Source organism: Plectropomus leopardus, chromosome 3 (assembly GCF_008729295.1).
Source record: "Plectropomus leopardus isolate mb chromosome 3, YSFRI_Pleo_2.0, whole genome shotgun sequence".
NCBI lineage: Eukaryota > Metazoa > Chordata > Actinopteri > Perciformes > Serranidae > Plectropomus > Plectropomus leopardus.
The window spans coordinates 28,008,567-28,028,113 of record NC_056465.1 but is presented as its reverse complement, the minus strand read 5'-3'; the positions used below and the strand labels follow the sequence as shown (position 1 = coordinate 28,028,113).

The following is a 19,547-nucleotide window of genomic DNA, read 5'->3' as shown; positions in this document are numbered from 1 at the left end:
GTGTAATGTGCAAGAGTACATTTTTAAATGCTTTCTTCTTAACTCCTTACCAGAGCAGCCTATTAATTAAGCATTATAAGCAGCTACTTATGGTCTCCGGGGCCAAAACAAGCTTGGAAATGGAAGAAATTTACATTTACCAAGGCTAATTAAGTAATTTACTGTCCCCTATGAAACAAGCACCCCCCACATCCTGTGGTAAAAAAATACTTTTTTGTGTTGTAAAAATAAACGAAATTAAGATAAAGCCAAGAACAAAGGTCAACAGAAACTGGGAAATATCTTCACAAGCTTTTCTTTGACAGTTTGCCAGCACTGCAGCCCCTGATTTAAGTTATATAATTGGGGGTAATAAACAGATACTGTATTTACTGTGATCTACTTAAAGATAGTGTTGCTGCTAACAGATCCCACTTTAATTTTTATGCAATTAATTGTGCATTATTTAAGCTTAAACTAAAATGCTACGCTTTGTGATAGGTACTTATCTTCAGTAGTTCAGTTGTCTCTGGTGTGAGATCTGATACTCAATCTGGGAAACAATGAGCGGCTCATGAGTCCAGTGTACAAAGTAGTAACTGTCTCCTATTACTCTTCTGTCGCTGCTTGAGGTGCTGAGTCAGATCTCTGCCTGTCTGCACCTAAAAAGTCTTACAGAGTGCAACACAGTTCCAAGTGTCAATGGTTTACATAAAGCCTTCTGCATTACAGTTAAATAATATAATTTATGGCATTAAAAAACATGCTCCGCTGTCTGATAAATAGTGACAAATTTAATGAGCCCTAGTTTCACAGCTGCAACTGTGGAAACATCTATGCTCAAATTTGCAACGTGGTTTTTGTGGTTCTTCAGCATAACACAATTCAGAGAAATGTCTCGGTTATGGGCTGTCACACTGAAACACCAGGGGACAATGGCGATGCATCTGGTTTCCACTAATTATGTTTAGTCAACTAAGATTCATATGACGTGGCACTAAAATGCGAAAAAGAGATAATTCACACACGCTGTCCGACTTCTTGTAAAAACGACCCGACTGACTACTGAAACGTTCTTCAATGAACAAAGTAAAAAAGTAAAAAAGTTTTCCTACTAAACACCGGTCCACAAGTTCTCAAGGTGTGTATGAGCCTCCGCACTCAATTTAATGTGGCCAAAAATGCGAGAGGATATTCAAAATTGTCCAACAATAAATAAAAAAAATAATAAAATAGAGAGAATTTAAGTGTCATGGATGCAAATTGAACATATGCGGTATGGAAAATTGAGTGATGTAAATAAGTCATTGTTTATGCCCATGGCACCAAATTATTTAAACTACTGATTTTGGATTGAGTTGCAGAAAAAGCTATTGTTGATCTATTTGCTCTTCTCTGCTTTCTCCACACTTTGAAACCTTTCTCATGTGTTCTCGTTACATGGGAGATATTACATACAATGTCTGATTAATATATTTTCGAGATGCCTCATTTTTTTTTTAATTTCCTATTTTACCTCACACTTTATAACACACGTTGTCATTTACACACATTTTCCACTGTGGTCGAGTGAAGCCCCGACTGATGAGTCACTATGTTCTTTTACACCTCTAGCTGTCATTAAATGAACACAACACTTATAACACTAATAACATCAAAACTCAAACCCAAAGCTGGAAACTGCGGTTTACTTTTAACCATTTAGTTTCCAGTGCAATATCGTAGTGACCAAAGCTAACAGCAGCCCACAGCTAATAGGTATATCCATATAACTGCTAATATGACAATTTTTTTTTTTTTACTTCAGTTTATCTAACAAAAGTGTTATCCAAACTGTGAGAGAAAAAGGTCCAAAAATTCCCAGAATGAATAAAATAAAGCAAAATTCAGAAGGTGAAGGAGACTTGCATCACAGATACAAAAAGAAAACTGAAAAGATTGAATGACATCAAATGTAGAGGAAAAAAATGGGTTAAAGTTACAGACTGTGTGAAACTTATCTTATGCCGATCACACGATGTGTGCGTGCTTTATGCTGCTGTGGCAGATGAACCACAGGCTTTATATTTACTGTAACAATGACTAAACACCATGATGCTTCATGTCTTTACTGACCACATGCACTTATTACTTTGAGACAATTTAAGGTTGTATAGACATACAGAGGATGTGGCTAAAGATATCTTCGTGAAGGTGATGGAAACCACTGGGTTTGCTCACAGAGCAAACTGCCATATAAAAGGGTTAATAACAGGTTCAGTTTGCTACCGACGTGATGCACTCTTTGTACAAGCTCCTGCTTTTTCATTTTCTATCATGTTTTGGACTTCACAGTAAGATTTCTACATATAGTAATTAGTCTCTAAAATTTAAATACTACATTAACTCATCCCCTTTTTCCTTTAATCTTGTCAGCACTTGGGAGTCAAATCATAAATGGTACGACGGTCCCAGAGAACTTAATGGTGTACATGGCCTCGGTGCAGAACATCGAAGAAAAACATGTATGTGGAGGATTCCTCATCAGTGAAGACTTTGTGGTCACTGCTGCGCACTGTATTAATGCGTGAGTTACATTTCCTCTTTCAGCAATCTTTGATTCATGTGAACAGAAATAATAACAAATATCCTATCCTATATCCATTTCTTTTTTGAATGTATATTTTGTCGCCACAACTTAAAGGGCAACTTCAGTATTTTTCAACTTGGACCCTGTTTTCAAATGTTTTGAAAGTGACTAAGGGGAACAACTTTTTTATTTCACAGCTTATTTCTAAATTGGCACCATTTGTCCTCTACAGCCAGCATTAATGAAACAGGCTGCAACGTGACCACTCAGAGGACTTGTGCACTGCTAATTTATATCCACTAAAAGTGTTTGTTTTGCCACTGACAACTGCTTTAGTGTGACAGTCCTCATAACATGACAGCCTGTCAAAATACATGCAGGGGTGTGTGTGTGCAGCAAGAAGAGTAAAGGAGAAATAGCAGCACATACAGGTCCAGGTGGAGAAAACTATTTGGATATGTGATTTAAAATCGACTATACTATTTTATAGCTAAAATTGATATTTTATACAAAATCCAAATCTCTGACATCTCTGAACTTGTTGTTTACAAATTGAAGAAATTAGGGATTTTTATTCAGTTTTTACTGAATATTTTAGAGCAAGCTACATGTGTGTTTACACAGACAATTGTAACACTTATTTTTTTGCAACTGTATGTTTTTGAAATTAATAATCAAAATTTTTTTGTCATATTGTCAAGAATATCGTATCACAAAAATACATTCAAATATCGTGATATTATTTTCCAGCCACATTGCCCACCCCTGAAGCTGGATATTGAAATTATTTTGGTGAATTTACTATGAATACCAGCTGTCTAACGTTCATGTAATTCTGTGTATTTCATTTCATCACCAGCTAACAGAGATGAAGCTGTAATAAGTACCTCACTATCACGATTCTCACTGGTATTTAAAGAAGCTACAAATTATATACAGCTACAAAATAAGAATTAAAAGCTGGAAATTAGAAACTGAAGCATAAAGAGTTGTTGATTTAGAGATGATACACCATCTCCTCTAGTTGCATTGGTGTGAACTGGCAGGTTTTTAGAACATTGCTGACGGTTGCATTAAAGGTAGTTTCATGTTTCAACTCATCTCGTCGCAAATCTTTGGTCTGAAATGGGCTTTAGACACAAACACATTGCTAAATAGGCATCCGAGTTGAAAAATACCAAAGTTAACCCTAAAGAAATCATACTGACAACATCTCTATGATCATTAACTCAGGAAACCTACAAGTGTTGTTGTTGGCACCCACAATCTCAAGAAGATGGGTAATTACGCAATGAGATACAGCGTTAAGACATGCAAGCATCCATCTTACATAGATGTCCGAACAGGGGATGACATCATGCTCCTTAAAGTAAGTCAGTATTTACTCAGCCGATCAATCTCAGTTGAAGCATTTCTACAGTAAAATCTATTTTATGTTATGTTTAATGCAGTTTAAGTTCTCCAAAACATTCAGAAACAACACATCATTGTCAATATTCAGGGAAGCTCAACTTTCTGGCAATTCCTTCTTATCTTGAGGTCTGAAGGAGAATATAAAGTATGCTACAAATCTGTCTTTGCTAGTTTTAAAATGTTATGTTTTGGGTCTCCAGCTGTCTAAGAAAGCTCGACTGAACAAAAGAGTACAACCGATTCAACTTCCAAAAAATGAGATCAAGCTAGAAGATAACAAAAAGTGCAGCGTGGCTGGATGGGGTTTCACAAAAACTGGAGGTGAAGCTGTTGATGTGCTGAAAAGGGCAGATGTGCCTATTGTTAACCTGGACGTCTGTAAGAAGGAATGGTGCAGTATTTGCTTCAATCTTCCTGCCAATATTATCTGTGCAGGTGGATATGGAACAAAAAAAGGATTCTGTCGGGTATGTTTTCTGTTCTCTTTTTTAAGTCACTTGGTTTCTAGTCTTAGAAGTGAAATAAATAAATGTTGTTTCTTTAATTTCACAGGGTGATTCTGGTGGTCCTCTGGTGTGTGACAAGAAGGCAGTTGGTGTTGTGTCTTTCAACATGAAGGAAAACTGTGACTACCCAAATGCACCCAATGTCTATACAAATATATCAAAATACCTTCCATGGATCAGAAAGACTCTCAAGCAAGGGCATTGTTAAATGTGACAGCATACTCGTATTGTATCTAACTAGCTCCTGGGCTCTGAAGCAGCTTTACAGAATAGCCGCTCTTAATAACTGAGCCAGCAGTCTTTTATTATTTTTTATACATTTAATTCTTTTTAATATGTAATGGTTTTATACCTCTTGAAATTGTTCTGTTTAGACCTTGTAAATTCCTAAACTTTGAAAAACTGTGACTTTTGTTTAAAGCGTGCTTTATAAATAAAACTATTACTACTGCAAAGTATTAACATCATTACTATCATAAAGGTTTAAGTCAGTCTGTCAGTTTAGATCTTTAGCTAAGAGAAAACTTAATTGCAATATAGATATGCATACACATATGTTTTTGTATGTGGTCAATGTGTAGATATTTTATTGCACCATTTATATTTTAATCTAATTCTGAGTAACTTTTACGGATTACAAACTAATGTAACTTATGTGGACACATAAAATTATTATTTATTTTTTTAGGGATGCAAAATATTTTATATAATTTTTTATATAATATATTATATATATTATATAATATTTTTTGCCGTTATCTGACATGCCGACATAAAAACACCTATTTTGTCCAATAACCGATACCCAAATACAGATATATCGGTTTTCCTCCCCACATCATTTTAGTCATCATGAAGTCCCTTCTGTAGTGGAATTAACATCATATTATTTATACTCTTACCATGATCGCCCACCAGCAATGAAATAGAATACTTTTCAGTGTATTTAATATTCATTCATTATGCAAAAAAAAAAAAAAAAAAAAAAAAAAATACTTTAACTTAGGGTTGATGTACATTGTCACTCTGTCAATAAAAAAACAAAATAAGTTTGGGATATCAGCGGAAATCTTCATGTTGGTTGATTCCAATATTTAATTTTAAAGCCAATATCTGCGAACACCTACAGCATGCCGATATTATCATGCATACCTTCTTATTTTGTTGCAATTGCAGTCTATGTCTATGTCTATGTTCCCAAAATTTACATTTAAAAATATTTTTTAATATTACGTCATATCATCAAGAATATCTTGTGCATAAATAATATCATGATATTATGTTAGGGCCATATCGCCGCCGTAAATTACTCTTTTTCTACTGACTAAAATATATCACAGTATATATCACAGTATATACAGTATATATCACAGAATTATATCACAGTTTTTCAATGTGTTTATAGTGCCAATTGACATCGCGATAACGATTTAATTAAGAAACGATATATTGTGCAGCCCTTTATACATGCACAGAAAAAGTGCTGTGTCAGTACTCACTGGTCACTGGGAGCTCAGAAGGCTGTTTGGCGTTTCCTCTTTTCAGCGATGTCCAATAAGCGCTGTGGAGAAACACTTTTTGGGCGGCAGGCTCTTTTCCTGAGCGTCTCTACTGCAGAAGGTTGTGCAGCAGCATTATCCAGAAATCCTCAGACACCACAGTCATTCATAAACTCGGTGCAAAATACGTTTTCCACGCACCTACACACATCCCAGTTAGCGAGTGAGGGCGGCAGCTAACGATAGCTAGCATCAGTCCACGGCGTACTTATCACATGAGAGAAATGACAGAAAAACAGCTCCACACGAGGCTGACTAAACTGGTTTTACCGGGCTGTATAACAATATGAAGCGTTAGGCTTTTAACCGATTAAATAAACATTAACTTTACTAAAGCAGTGTTTTTGACTAGCAGCTGTCATTCGTTTTCTTCACGCGTTCTTTTAAGTCCCACCCACCCACAGGGTTAAATTACACTACTCATCAATGATTGGCTGATACAGAAGACTGACACCTCGGCAACCAATAGGCAGAAGAGAAATAGATCATGAGAAGTTCAAAGATGCTCTAAACGTAGAATATTTCATGAGTTGCAAAAACATAGCGTAGTTGGGGCAGTCTTTTTTCAATAGTATATTTGCACACAAATCCAGACGAACAAAAGTGAGAAATGTGTCAGGAGCGGTCAAGAAACCACAGGCTTATACAATCAGATCCCCCCTCAACTTGAACACAACAAATGATAACTACAAAAACATAATTGTGGTTAAAAAAAAATATACAGTATCAAAAAAATAAAGCAAAAGTTAAATGACAATGAGCACACTGAAAAGAAAAAGTAACCAGTCAATGAACATTATTTCAATAAAAAACAAGAAACACAATGAAGACAAAGAGAAAAAGAAAAAAAAAAGATTTATATACACATCATGAAATAGTAAGACACCATAAATGAAATTTAATTATAATTTACTTGATTATAATAGGACAACAAGCACTTGATAACATGTAATTTATCATTCCTTATCTGTACAGCATGATATCTAAGGGAATATTGGCCATCTTTTGTTTTGTAAAATGTAACATGTAGCTAGCCGACCTGTCGAGTTTATATGAATGGATTTGGAAATAAAATTAAAAGAAATTGCTCAAAGATGATGGTATAGAAGAAGGTAAGAGATGTAAATGTATGTTTGTTACTGAAGTGCATGCAGATGAAACCATGAGGCAATCAATTTCAGAGCAACACAGGAACAGCAACACAGCAACACAGGCATTTTTAAGGCATTTTTTTTTTATTTTTGGACTCATCATCTTTGAACAATACCTTTGGTGAATTTTTGGTACTTCACCGATGGCTCTGAGACACTTTCAACTTATTAGCAATTTACTTTCAATGTGGCAACAATTCAAATGATAAGAAAGTAATTGTATTTTTTTTTTTCTTTTATGACAAACTCTAACAGACACACAGCAAAAAGATGGATTTGCACTTGCTAAAATATAAATAATAGGTTAGAATTACCCATAGCACAACTCAACAGACTCACTCTGAAGGGTGACAAACTCTTTGATTGTTTGATTAGTGGAGGTTTGTGATGCACTGCAGGGATCAGACATAAACTAAACTGATGGAGTGACATTGACCAATGGTCAAAAATGAGAGTTGCAACTCTGCTCTGAGTGGCCTCTCTGCAGGGTATGATGATGTTATATAACCAGACAGCAACAGCTTGCATTTACATCTGTGAAATATAATTTGTATTCAGTTCAGGTTTGAGCAAAACTCAAACCTGAACCACATGGAAACTGTGGTTATGTGTTTCATGTAGTTGCAGATTTCGAAGAAATGTTTCAATGGGCTGTGCTATGTATTTCCACACTAAAGAGGTGTTGCATTCATGTTCCTCACTTGTGAGATTATGCAACAAAAGCTCACATGATGTGACCAAGATGTATCCACAAATAGGGACACAAGGAATATATTTGTATTTTTTTCATGTTTTTCCAAAACATGTTCTTGCACAAAGTCAGGACTGTATTAACCCACCAGCGGGGCTCAGGGCAAAAGTGAGCTATAGGCCCCTTTAAAGGCAAACTCCGTCAGTTTGTTTCACTTATAGACAGCATTTTTAAAAAAATATAATTATTTAATATACTGATTTCAATTTATTGCAGTTTAATTTAAACTTTTTACATTTTTGAAACTTGTGATGATGCTTTTTTTAACTCTTGCTGAGAAATCATAAGTGATTAAACTAGCGCAGGAAACTGGTTTCTGTGGTTCATCTGGTTTGTTGCAGAATTCAGAAGAAATGCTTGGGTGTGCCGTTTCATCGAAACCCGAAACAGCCAAGTGGTGACAGCTGAAAATCATTAGATAAAGACAAAGTTTTAGTGACTCACCAAACTGACTCAATTTAAGTTTGGTCCACAATTGAAAAAAAACATTTATAGATGCAGAAAATAAATCATGAATGTGGCAAAAAGAACTAGATCAATAAGGGACTAATGGGGTAATCTAAAAGAGCCAAATGGCCACAATGACATTTTTCACCTCCAATACTCAAAAACTTTTTAATGCATCTGTGTTTTTTTTCTTTAACTGATCTAACAAAAGTCACTCAATGTAGCCAAGCAAGATTCATTAGCAGTGAGGTAAACTAAACTTAACTAAATCAAGAGGCTGAACGTGTCATAAATACAGAATTGAATGAATAAGGTAAAAAGTGAGAAAAGAATACAGTATAGGCTACCTTATAGTCCACGGCGGTGCTTGTTGTTTCCAGACAGTGAGTTGCCCCTCTCTAAGCCAGTGGTTGAAAGATTTAAAAACATGTTTGGTTCTCGAAAGCTTCCCTATATTGTGAGAAAGAAAGCTTCTGAGTGTATTGATATTTGGAAGATTTTATTTTGGAATTTGTTGAAAGTGGTGACATTGAAGATAAAGAACATATTTTATTGTGAGGAAATTTTGCTGTATTCAATCCTATATGTGTGCTTGTAATTTTATACTGTATTTATTTATGCATTTATTTATTTTCAGTGTTGAAATATTTACTCTATGGCTTTTAGATGTTTTATGTTGATTTTTTTCTTAGGCTTGCAGATTGTTTTCTTTTTTTTTTAAAATAAAAAAATGTATATAATGTCATATTTTCTAACGCGAGTGGGGTTCATGTATAACTTGTTAAATATTTAAAATAAACATTTGTATTTATTTATTTTTTATTTGTTACACATTTATTTGTGTAAAACCCATCACATACTGATCACATAATGTATCTGCTTAAACTGGCTAATGCATTAGATCAGAAACTAACAAGACGATGCAAAGATAAACACTGCAACCTTGTAAAAATACATCTCACCATGGTTGTGGTTAGAAGTCAAAGTAAAAGACATTACAATCACAAAAGGACAAGTCAGTTGTCCTGCTGGCCATCATGCATGCTAAGCACAAAGTTCAGATTTTTCATGATTATTGTTCTCCATCCATTTAATGGAATATTAAGCTAATTTTGATTTTGCCCTTTTTTGCAACACACAGGAGTGAAATCTCTCCTTGCAGAGCAACACAAAACATGTATGTGGAGGATTCCTCATCAGTGAAGACCTCGTGGTCACTGCTGCTCACTGACTACTTGTGAGTTACATTTCCACTTTCAGCAATCTTTGATTTATGTAATTAAACATCAATTTAAGAATACTTCAAGATATATTAAACAACCTTTTTAAAAAGCAAAAATATATTATTATTGTTCTTTTCACTCGTTTACTCGAGTCCCATGATTTGAACTTGAGTGGACAAAGCAGCAGACAAGGTCAGCAAGGACACTCATGTTACAACACACACAAAGGCAGAACAATACAAAAGCAGTGTGTTTATACAGGAAACAAGAAAAGAAACAAAAATATTTCAACCCCTTTAAATTCGTAATCATTATTTAATCTATTACATAGCTCAATGTCTCTTTAACCTCAGCTGATAGGTAATGATTAATAATTGATTAAGAATGAAACAGCCCTACTGTTCAGTGAATCACCCACATTATGAAGAAGAACAATTTGCATTGCATTCATTCCTTTTGACAAGAAGAAAAACTGTAGATGCACAAAACATCTTAATTAATCAATGTGTCTTTCCTGGATCGACAACATCCTCAGACATTTTTGGTAAAATCTTGCACTTTTGAAGTGGCGCTTCAGCTTACTTTCATTGTAGTATGGAGGTTAGGAATTATTTTAAGATTCTGAAGTGTGTAATTTTGAGTCTGTTATTATATAAATGTGATAGCAACTAATGTCTGGTCCATCACAGTTGTTTCAATCTGTCATTTTAGGGCAGTACTGGTGCCATGAGTAGTACAGGGATATTTAACCTGGTCTCACTTCCAACTCATCAAATACCTGGCGCTTGGTCAGTGGCCCTTGACATCAGATACTTACACACAAAGCCAAAGGCACCCATTAGACATGAGCTGCACTAGGTGATGGCATCTTTTTGACACTTTGGAAAATAAAAGATCATGAATAATTGTAACCTCTGTGAACAAATACTCATCACACATATGCTTTTGAAAAATTTTGCAGCAATAGGATGTTGCTGCAAGTCAATAGATCAATATCATATCAGAGATCAAACTCTGCTGCCGTGAACACGTTTCTCCAAACATAACTGACTACTTTTCTTCAGCCTGCAAATAGAATTTTAACTAATATAAACTCCTTTTCATCTTCTTGTCATGTCTTCAGAATCTGGAAGTCATATGTGTGAAAGAGCCCTGCAGAACTGCGTGATGTATATGGCCCATATCCCTTAAGGGGCTCCGTATTAAATCACTTTTAAAATGCATCAGAATATTTTTTTGTCAAGGAAGTGTGTTAGGTGTTAATGAATGTAAGCTTCATCTGGAGAATCCAAAGATTGCTCTTATTAATGTATTATAAAGAAATAATAAAAAGGTGTCTTAGAAGAGAGTACACATGCCAAAGTACACAGACATAATATAAGGAACAGATTTGTAGAAGGCACTGGTGATGATGATGGGGACCCCACACTATCCAAAGACTCAAACTCACCACAGGTCACCCTTAATTATAAAAACAAAAAACAAAAAAAACCATTTTGTTCCCTCTATTTCTTCTGGTTGAAGCTAAATGCCACATCTTGCCCACCCAGAGAAGACAAAACAGAAAGGACTGCTCAGTAAGCAGCAGCCTCATTTTTTTAATGCAGTAAATACAAATTAGAAAATAGAAACCACGATGTATAAATGTAGCCTGTGTCAATATATCTGCAACATACGGTATATGTGCATTGCAAACGTTATGCAGCCCAAGGGTGTGGCTGCAAGTCAAGATAAGACAGATCAATATCAAATTATACAGATCAAACTCTGCTGTATAAAAGGGTTGACTTGGAGCCGAAACATAACGGATTAAACATCCTACCGCCACGATGCACCATCTGCACAAGTTTCTGCTCTTCACTGCTCTGGCTTGTCTTGGAAACTGTAAGTTGCACAATCTGACTACTTTTCTTCTGCCTGCAAATAGAATTTTAACTAATTTGAACTCTTTTTCATTTTACAGTCATGTCTCCAGCATTTGGCAGCACAATCTTAAATGGCACAGAAGCACCGAAGGACTCCATGATGTATATGGCCTCAATACGTAGTGACCGCAAACATATATGTGGAGGATTCCGCATCAATGACGACGTTGTGGGTCACTGCTGCACGCTGTATGAAGTGAGTCACATTTCTTCTTCTAGTATTCATTATTTCATCTGATCTTATTAGAATTCAAACAAAATCAATGAAAGTTATACAAACCTACTGTTTTAAAGAAAATGTATAATTTGTTGCTGTGGGGGTTTTGTTTGTTTGATTGTTTGTTTTTTGTTGTTTTTGGCAGGGATATGAAGGGAAAAGTAAAGGTGGTTCTTGGCACCCATGACCTCAAAAGCCTTATGCACACATCGAAATACATCCTTGAAAAGTGCAAACACCCATCATATGAGAGCTCTGACAAAGGCTATGACATCATGCTCCTCAAAGTTAGTATATACTCTTTCAACCCAGTTGTTCCAGATGACATGTTGTATTTTTACAGTCAAATTATTTGCTATTGGTGGTTTGGTTGTTTTGATATATTTAAATCTATTGAGTGTTGTTTCCCAGGCAGGATTTTAAAAAAACAGCACTGAAAAAGAATCACAAGAACAAGAATCACAGAAATGCAATCATTTAAAGCCACCACTGTCAGAGCCAGTGATTTTACTGTACCACTGTTAACAATAGCCTACATTTAAATGATTTATCAGCTTTCACTTTTGGTTATTGTTTAGGCTGACTGCTGGTTATTATTTCTTCCCTCTGATTTTGTGTGTTTCCAGGTTGGTGGGGAAGAGGGACACAAGAATCTCTAAAGAAACTATTAATCTGAGTGAGAATAAGATAGCAAAAAACAAAATCTGCCATGTTGCTGGATGGGGTTGCACTAAAGATGGTGGTATTCTCAGTCAGAAACTAAAAGTGACGGATGTGTCCATCAATAACCTGAAAATCTGCAAGACGAAGAAATGGCCTGGTCTTCATGCCAGCTGTGCAAGTGATATACTACAAAAAAAGCACTTTGTGAGGTATTCCTTTAGAAAATGTGGTTTATACTCCAAAAAATATAACATAAAATAACATATAACATAAACATATTTCATTATCTTGAATGAAAAAATAAAAATATCTCCTCCACGCAGGGTGATTTTGGCGGTCCTCTAGTGTGTGACGGGAAGGCTGCTGGTGTTGCATCTTATAACAAAAATGGCAACTCAGGACACACCAGTGTCTACACGGATATCTCAGAGTTCACTGAATGGATCGAGAAAGTCCAGAAAGGTGGTTGGAAAGATTGTAAAAAAAAGCCAACGAACAAAAAGCTGTGATTCAGCATTTGTAATTGTATTTGGGAGGGGCAACTGTGTCTGAGTTGCTCTTTCAGTTTGTGTTCTTTACTGGAATGGCAAAATAAATGTGAAAAAAATGTTTCAAAAAATGTTTTCTCTTTTCTTTGTCAGAAGATGCAAATTTGAAAATGGCAACAGTTTACCAACACTTAATATTTTTTTTAAATGATGCTTTCAAACCCACATGGCTGAGAGATTCAGTTGCATGTAAGAGCAGAATTATTGTGTCCGCAGCACATTGCATCACAAAAAACCACATTCTTTCTTAAGCAAACGTTTGACAGAAATGTGATGTAATGATAAGATAGGAAAGTGTAACAAGTCCACAAACACAAGATTTAAATCTAAGCACAAACACGAAAGAATGAACCAACTTTCTCAGAAGCACACACCCACAAACATATCGCACTTTATTTTTTTTTTTTTGCCTTTGATAATGTATTTTTTAGACAATAACTACAATAACTAATTTCAGTGTTGAAATATTTACTTGCAGATTGTTTTCTTTTTTTTTTTTTAAATAAAAAAATGTACATAATGCCATATTTTCTAATCCGAGTGGGGTTCCTGTATAACTTGTTAAAATTTTAAAATAAATTTTGTATTATAAAGAAGAGTAAGAATGGTTTAATGTGACAGACCGTCTAAAACCCATCACATACTGATCACATAATGTATCTGCTTAAACTGGCTAATGCATTAGATCAGAAACTAACAAGATGATGCAAAGATATATAAACACTGCAACCTTGTAAAAATACATCTCACCATGGTTGTGGTTAGAAGTCAAAGTAAAAGACATTACAATCACAAAAGGACAAGTCAGTTGTCCTGCTGGCCATCATGCATGCAAAGCACAAAGTTGAGATTTTTCGTGATTATTGTTCTCCATCCATTAAATGATATTAAGCTAATTTTGATTTTGCCCTTTTTTGCAACACACAGGAGTGAAATCTCTCCTTGCAGAGCAACACAAAACATGTATGTGGAGGATTCCTCATCAGTGAAGACCTCGTGGTCACTGCTGCTCACTGACTACTTGTGAGTTACATTTCCACTTTCAGCAATCCTTGATTTATGTTATTAAACATCAATTTAAGAATACTTCAAGATATATTAAACAACCTTTTTAAAAAGCAAAAAATATATTATTATTGTTCTTTTCACTCGTTTACTCGAGTCACATGATTTGAACTTGAGTGGACAAAGCAGCAGACAAGGTCAGCAAGGACACTCATGTTACAACACACACAAAGGCAGAACAATACAAAAGCAGCGTGTTTATACAGGAAACAAGAAAAGAAACAAAAATATTTTAACCCCTTTAAATTCGTAATCATTATTTAATCTATTACATAGCTCAATGTCTCTTTAACCTCAGCCGATAGGTAATGATTAATAATTGATTAAGAATGAAACAGCCCTACTGTTCAGTGAATCACCCACATTATGAAGAAGAACAATTTGCATTGCATTCATTCCTTTTGACAAGAAGAAAAACTGTAGATGCACAAAACATCTTAATTAATCAATGTATCTACCCTGGATCGACAACATCCTCAGACATTTTTGGCAAAATCTTGCACTTTGAAGTGGCGCTTCAGCTTACTTTCATTGTAGTATGGAGGTTAGGAATTATTTTAAGATTCTGAAGTGTGTAATTTTGAGTCTGTTATTATATAAATGTGATAGCAACTAATGTCTGGTCCATCACAGTTGTTTCAATCTGGAGTCTTAATTTTAAGAGTGATTAAATTGATTTATTGACACGATGCACAAAAAATTAGGAATATGAAGAGTCTTGGTTAGACCCCTTTGTGTCTTAGTCATTTTAGGGCAGTACTGGTGCCATGAGTAGTACAAGGATATTTAACCCGGTCTCACTTCCAACTCGTCAAATACCTGGTGCTTGGTCAGTGGTCCTTGACATCAGATACCTACACACCAGGGCCGTGCAGAGACCTGTGAAGGGGCAGGTGCTCAAAGTTTAAATGGGGCACATGGAGCACGTATTTGAAGCACCATAGAGAAACATACCTTACAGTATAGCTGGTTAAATTGTAGCAACCTATATTCGTAAAGAATGTAACATGGACTCAACATACATCACTGTCCCACACTCATATCTCAGTAGTCTGTATTTTACCTGATTCTGTTTAGGGAGTTGGTGATGAGGCTGCTGCTGCTGCTGATATCGCTGGATGTGGGCTGTATTGATCTGAGAATGTAGACATTAAAAAGAGCATGAGAAGAAAAGTAGTCAGTTTAACAAGTGTTACGTGATCACGACAAGATGCAGAGATAACTAACACTGAAAATGGCTCACTGTGACCTGCCATACTGCTGATTGCCAAGAGAGGCAGCAGCCAAGGCTGACTGAACTAAAGCAAGCTGCAAATTTGTAAACTGAAAGAGGAATATTTCTGGGGGGGAAGTCAAGATGCTATACCACAAAGCCATTATTCAAGCTGTGCATTCATTTGGGATATAGGAATTATCACCATTAGATACCTGACTGTTTAACTGTGGCCAGTCTTCCTTGAGTCCTTGCTTTTCAGTTTTAAATAAAAAGACAAAAGACAAATATTGAACAATTCTGACAACTCTTTATTTTTTAGTTCACAGCTCTATTTTTGTTTTCTGGTAAACTGAAAAACTGAAAAAGGAACATCAATACTGCGTGAAAGAGAAAATAGAGGAGGAGTCTTTGTCTCTCTGTGTGTCTGTGTCTGTCTATGTCTGTCTGTGTCTGTCTGTATCTGTTTGTCTGTGTTTATCTGTGTCTGTCTGTATCTGTTTGTCTGTGTCTGTCTGTATCTGTTTGTCTGTGTCTCTGTGTCTGTCTGTGTTTTTTTACACATCACAAATGCCAGTTTTCTTTGTTGCTGTTATAACAGTAACTTCCTATTGCCCATGCTCTGAAAAATGTCAATGACTTCGCTGTGGTGGACTGGAATATCCTTCTCAATTGCCAGTAAAAGAAGATCTGACAACCTCTCCTCTGTGCAAAGGGTGCGAAGTTTTGTTTTCACCAGCTTCAGTTTCGAGAAAGAACGTTCCACAGTTGCCTCATTGCCTCTACAAACACAGGAAAACCACTGCAACTGACAGTAAAATTATACATCTCTCTAATGCACTCGGCCAAAGACAAAAGAAACATATAGAAACAAAAAGAAGCCTGACTCAGCATGTGTCATTAACTCGGCTATCATTCATGAGAGGTGAGTGTGTGCAGACTCAGTTGCACACACTCACTTGCTCATGCTCACTTTACTTCGTCAGTCATCTTTCAATGAAAGACTACACCAGATGTGCACAAACAAATATTGCTGCACATCCTACTCACCGGAGTCATTGGGCTATCAGCTGTTAAATAATTAGCAGCGCGAAGGAACAGGGCTCCACTGGGCACGTCTGGGCAGTGAGTGACGAAGTGTGGGCACGTTTACGTGGATCATGTGACCGAGGGCAACCACATACACACACACATACTCGACAAAAGGGCACTTTGGGCATCGAGAGGAAAAGGGGCAGGTGTTCCAGTACCCCCCCGCACGTGCCAGCTACACACACACAGACAAACTGCTTTAAAAAGAAATGTATTATGTGATTTGTTTTGTTATGGTTTTTTTTTTTCTATGAAAATAGTGAGAGTCATCACAAAAACAAGTGCAAACACCCATCTTATGTGCATTTCACTAAAGGATGTGACATCGTGCTCTTCGTCAAAACTAGCGTCAACACAGATATCTCAGTGTTACTTTCTTGGTTCAAGAAAGTTGTCTTGGTAAATGATTGGATGAATTGTTAAGTAGAATAGTCTTACACAAAGCTGTGTTTCAGCATTTGCAATTGTATTTGAGAGGGGCAGTTGTGTCTGAGTTGCTCTGTCAGTGTTTGCTCCTCAGTTGAAAGGCAAACTTAATAAAGGTCTCAAATATTGTTCTCTCTTTTTCTTATCAGAAGATGCAAATGGTGTTTAAATCGCTTTTAAAATGCATCAGAATATTTTTTTTGTCAAGGAAGGTGTTAATGAATGATAGCTTCATCTGGAGAACCCAAAGATTGCTCTTATTAATGTATTATAAAGCATTAATAAAAAGGTGTCTTAGAAGAGAGTACACATGCCAAAGTACACAGACATAATATAAGGAACAGATTTGTAGAGGCACTGGTGATGATGATGGGGACCCCACACTATCCAAAGACTCAAACTCGCCACAGGTCACCCTTAATTTAAAAAAAAAAAAAGAATCATTTTGTTTCCCTCTGTTTCTTCTGGTTGAAGCTAAATGCCACATCTTGCCCACCCAGAGAAGACAAAACAGAAAGGACTGCTCAGTAAGCAGCAGCCTCACTTTTTTTAATGCAGTAAATACAAATTAGAAAATAGAAACCAGGATGTATAAATGTAGCCTGTGTCAACATATCTGCAACATACGGTATATGTGCATTGCAAACGTTATGCAGCCCAAGGTGTGGCTGCAAGTCAAGATAAGACAGATCAGTATCAAATTATACAGATCAAACTCTGCTTTATAAAAGGGTTGACTTGGAGCCGAAACATAACGGATTAAACATCCTGCCGCCACGATGCACCATCTGCACAAGTTTCTGCTCTTCACTGCTCTGGCTTGTCTTGGAAACTGTAAGTTGTACAATCTGACTACTTTTCTTCTGCCTGCAAATAGAATTTTAACTAATTTGAACTCTTTTTCATTTTACAGTCATGTCTCCAGCATTTGTCAGCACAATCTTAATTGGCAGAAAAGCACAGAAGGACTCCATGATGTATATGGCCTCAATAAGTATGACCGCAAACATAAATGTGGAGGATTCCGCATCAATGACGACGTTGTGGTCACTGCTGCAAGCTGTGCTAAGTGAGTCACATTTCTTCTTCTAGTATTCATTATTTCATCTGATCTTATTAGAATTCAAACAAAATCAATGAAAGTTATACAAACCTACTGTTTTAAAGAAAATGTATAATTTGTTGCTGTGGGGGTTTTTTTGTTTGATTGTTTGTTTTTTGTTGTTGTTTTTGGCAGGGATATGAAGGGAACAAATGTAAAGGTGGCTTTTTGGCACCCATGACCTCAAAAGCGCAAAAGCACATCGAAATACATCGTTAAAAAGTGCACACACCCATCATATAAGAGCTCTGACAAAGGCTATGACATCATGCTCCTCAAAGTTAGTATATACTCTTTCAACCCAGTTGTTCCAGATGACATGTTGTATTTTTACAGTCAAATTATTTGCTATTGGTGGTTTGGTTGTTTTGATACATTTAAATCTATTGAGTGTTGTTTCCCAGGCAGGATTTTAAAAAAAACAGCACTGAAAAAGAATCACAAGAACAAGAATCACAGAAATGCAATCATTTAAAGCCACCACTGTCAGAGCCAGTGATTTTACTGTACCACTGTTAACAATAGCCTACATTTAAATGATTTATCAGCTTTCACTTTTGGTTATTGTTTAGGCTGACTGCTGGTTATTATTTCTTCCCCTCTGATTTTGTGTGTTTCCAGGTTGGTGGGGAAGAGGGAATGAACGTCCCTATAACAACTATTAATCTGAGTGAGAATAAGATACCAAAAAACAAAAACTGCTGTGTTGCTGGATGGGGTTGCACTAAAGATGGTGGTAGTCACAGTGATGAACTAAAAGTGATAAATGTGTCCATCAATAACCTGAAAATCTGCAAGACGAAGAAATGGCCTGGTCTTCATGCCAGCTGTGCAAGTGGATATACTACAAAAAAGCACTTTGTGAGGTATTCCTTTAGAAAATGTGCTTTATACTCCAAAAAATATAACAAAAAAAACACATAACATGACATATTTCATTATCTTGAATGAAAAAATAAAAATATCTCCTCCACGCAGGGTGATTTTGGCGGTCCTCTAGTGTGTGACGGGAAGGCTGCTGGTGTTGCATCTTATAACAAAAATGGCAACTCAGGACACACCAGTGTCTACACGGATATCTCAGAGTTCACTGAATGGATCAAGGCAGTCCAGAAAGGTGGTTGGGAGAAGATTGTAAATAAAGCCAACAAACAAAAAGCTGTGATTCAGCATTTGTAATTGTATTTGGGAGGGGCAATGTGTCTGAGTTGCTCTTTCAGTGTGTGTTCTTTACTGGAATGGCAAAATAAATGTGAAAAAAATGTTTCAAAAAATGTTTTCTCTTTTCCTTGTCAGAAGACGCAAATGGGGTTTAAATAACTGAATAACTGCATTAGAATATATCTCAATCAACATCAAGAAATGTGTAGAAGTTTGATGTAGAGCCACTGGCTTATGTTGGAGGCAAGGCAGTTGTTAAAATATATATTGTTTCAAAAAATTTTACTTGCAATCCCCAGTATGTTTTAACATTTGTCAGAAGATGCAAATGGTCCTTTGTTTAAATAACTGAATGTAATCATTGTCATAAAGAGCATTAGCATTAATTACCACTGGTTTTAGCTCACAATGTAATGAAGTTCCTTCTGTGATTTGTCCAAGTGGTTGCAGCACTTCAGCAGAACACGCCCTATTCAACTGCAGTTTATGTCTTAATTATGTTTATTTGTCAGACAGTCCACGTGAAGACTGAGTAAA

The 19,547-nt window shown here is 36.0% G+C and overlaps 2 protein-coding genes across 2 annotated transcripts; both read left to right on the top strand.

Moving 5' to 3' along the window:
- Positions 1-2,254: 2,254 nt before the first annotated feature.
- Positions 2,255-4,675, top strand: LOC121941087 (granzyme B-like). Its single transcript, XM_042483806.1, has 5 exons — positions 2,255-2,312; positions 2,395-2,545; positions 3,782-3,917; positions 4,162-4,428; positions 4,514-4,675. Exons 1-5 carry the CDS (start codon positions 2,255-2,257, stop codon positions 4,673-4,675), a joined length of 774 nt encoding a protein of 257 aa, XP_042339740.1.
- Positions 4,676-11,401: 6,726 nt separating this feature from the next.
- On the top strand, positions 11,402-18,951 carry LOC121938360 (trypsin-1-like). Its single transcript, XM_042481622.1, has 5 exons — positions 11,402-11,482; positions 11,562-11,719; positions 11,886-12,027; positions 18,471-18,715; positions 18,828-18,951. The coding sequence occupies exons 2-5, from the start codon at positions 11,682-11,684 to the stop codon at positions 18,847-18,849; spliced, it is 447 nt and encodes a 148-aa protein (XP_042337556.1). The 5' UTR covers positions 11,402-11,482; positions 11,562-11,681; the 3' UTR covers positions 18,850-18,951.
- Positions 18,952-19,547: the final 596 nt, after the last annotated feature.

What these genes read in the sequence shown, in the direction of transcription:
- LOC121941087 (XM_042483806.1), top strand. Translation starts at nt 2,255, where the DNA reads ATGCACTCTTTGTACAAGCTCCTGCTTTTTCATTTTCTATCATGTTTT. An exon ending in ATCATGTTTTGGACTTCACA is followed by an intron (nt 2,313 to 2,394) that starts GTAAGATTTCTA and finishes TAATCTTGTCAG; the next exon opens with CACTTGGGAGTCAAATCATA. An exon ending in CAAAAAAAGGATTCTGTCGG is followed by an intron (nt 4,429 to 4,513) that starts GTATGTTTTCTG and finishes TTAATTTCACAG; the next exon opens with GGTGATTCTGGTGGTCCTCT.
- LOC121938360 (XM_042481622.1), top strand. Translation starts at nt 11,682, where the DNA reads ATGACGACGTTGTGGGTCACTGCTGCACGCTGTATGAA. An exon ending in ATGACATCATGCTCCTCAAA is followed by an intron (nt 12,028 to 18,470) that starts GTTAGTATATAC and finishes GTGTGTTTCCAG; the next exon opens with GTTGGTGGGGAAGAGGGAAT. An exon ending in ACAAAAAAGCACTTTGTGAG is followed by an intron (nt 18,716 to 18,827) that starts GTATTCCTTTAG and finishes TCCTCCACGCAG; the next exon opens with GGTGATTTTGGCGGTCCTCT.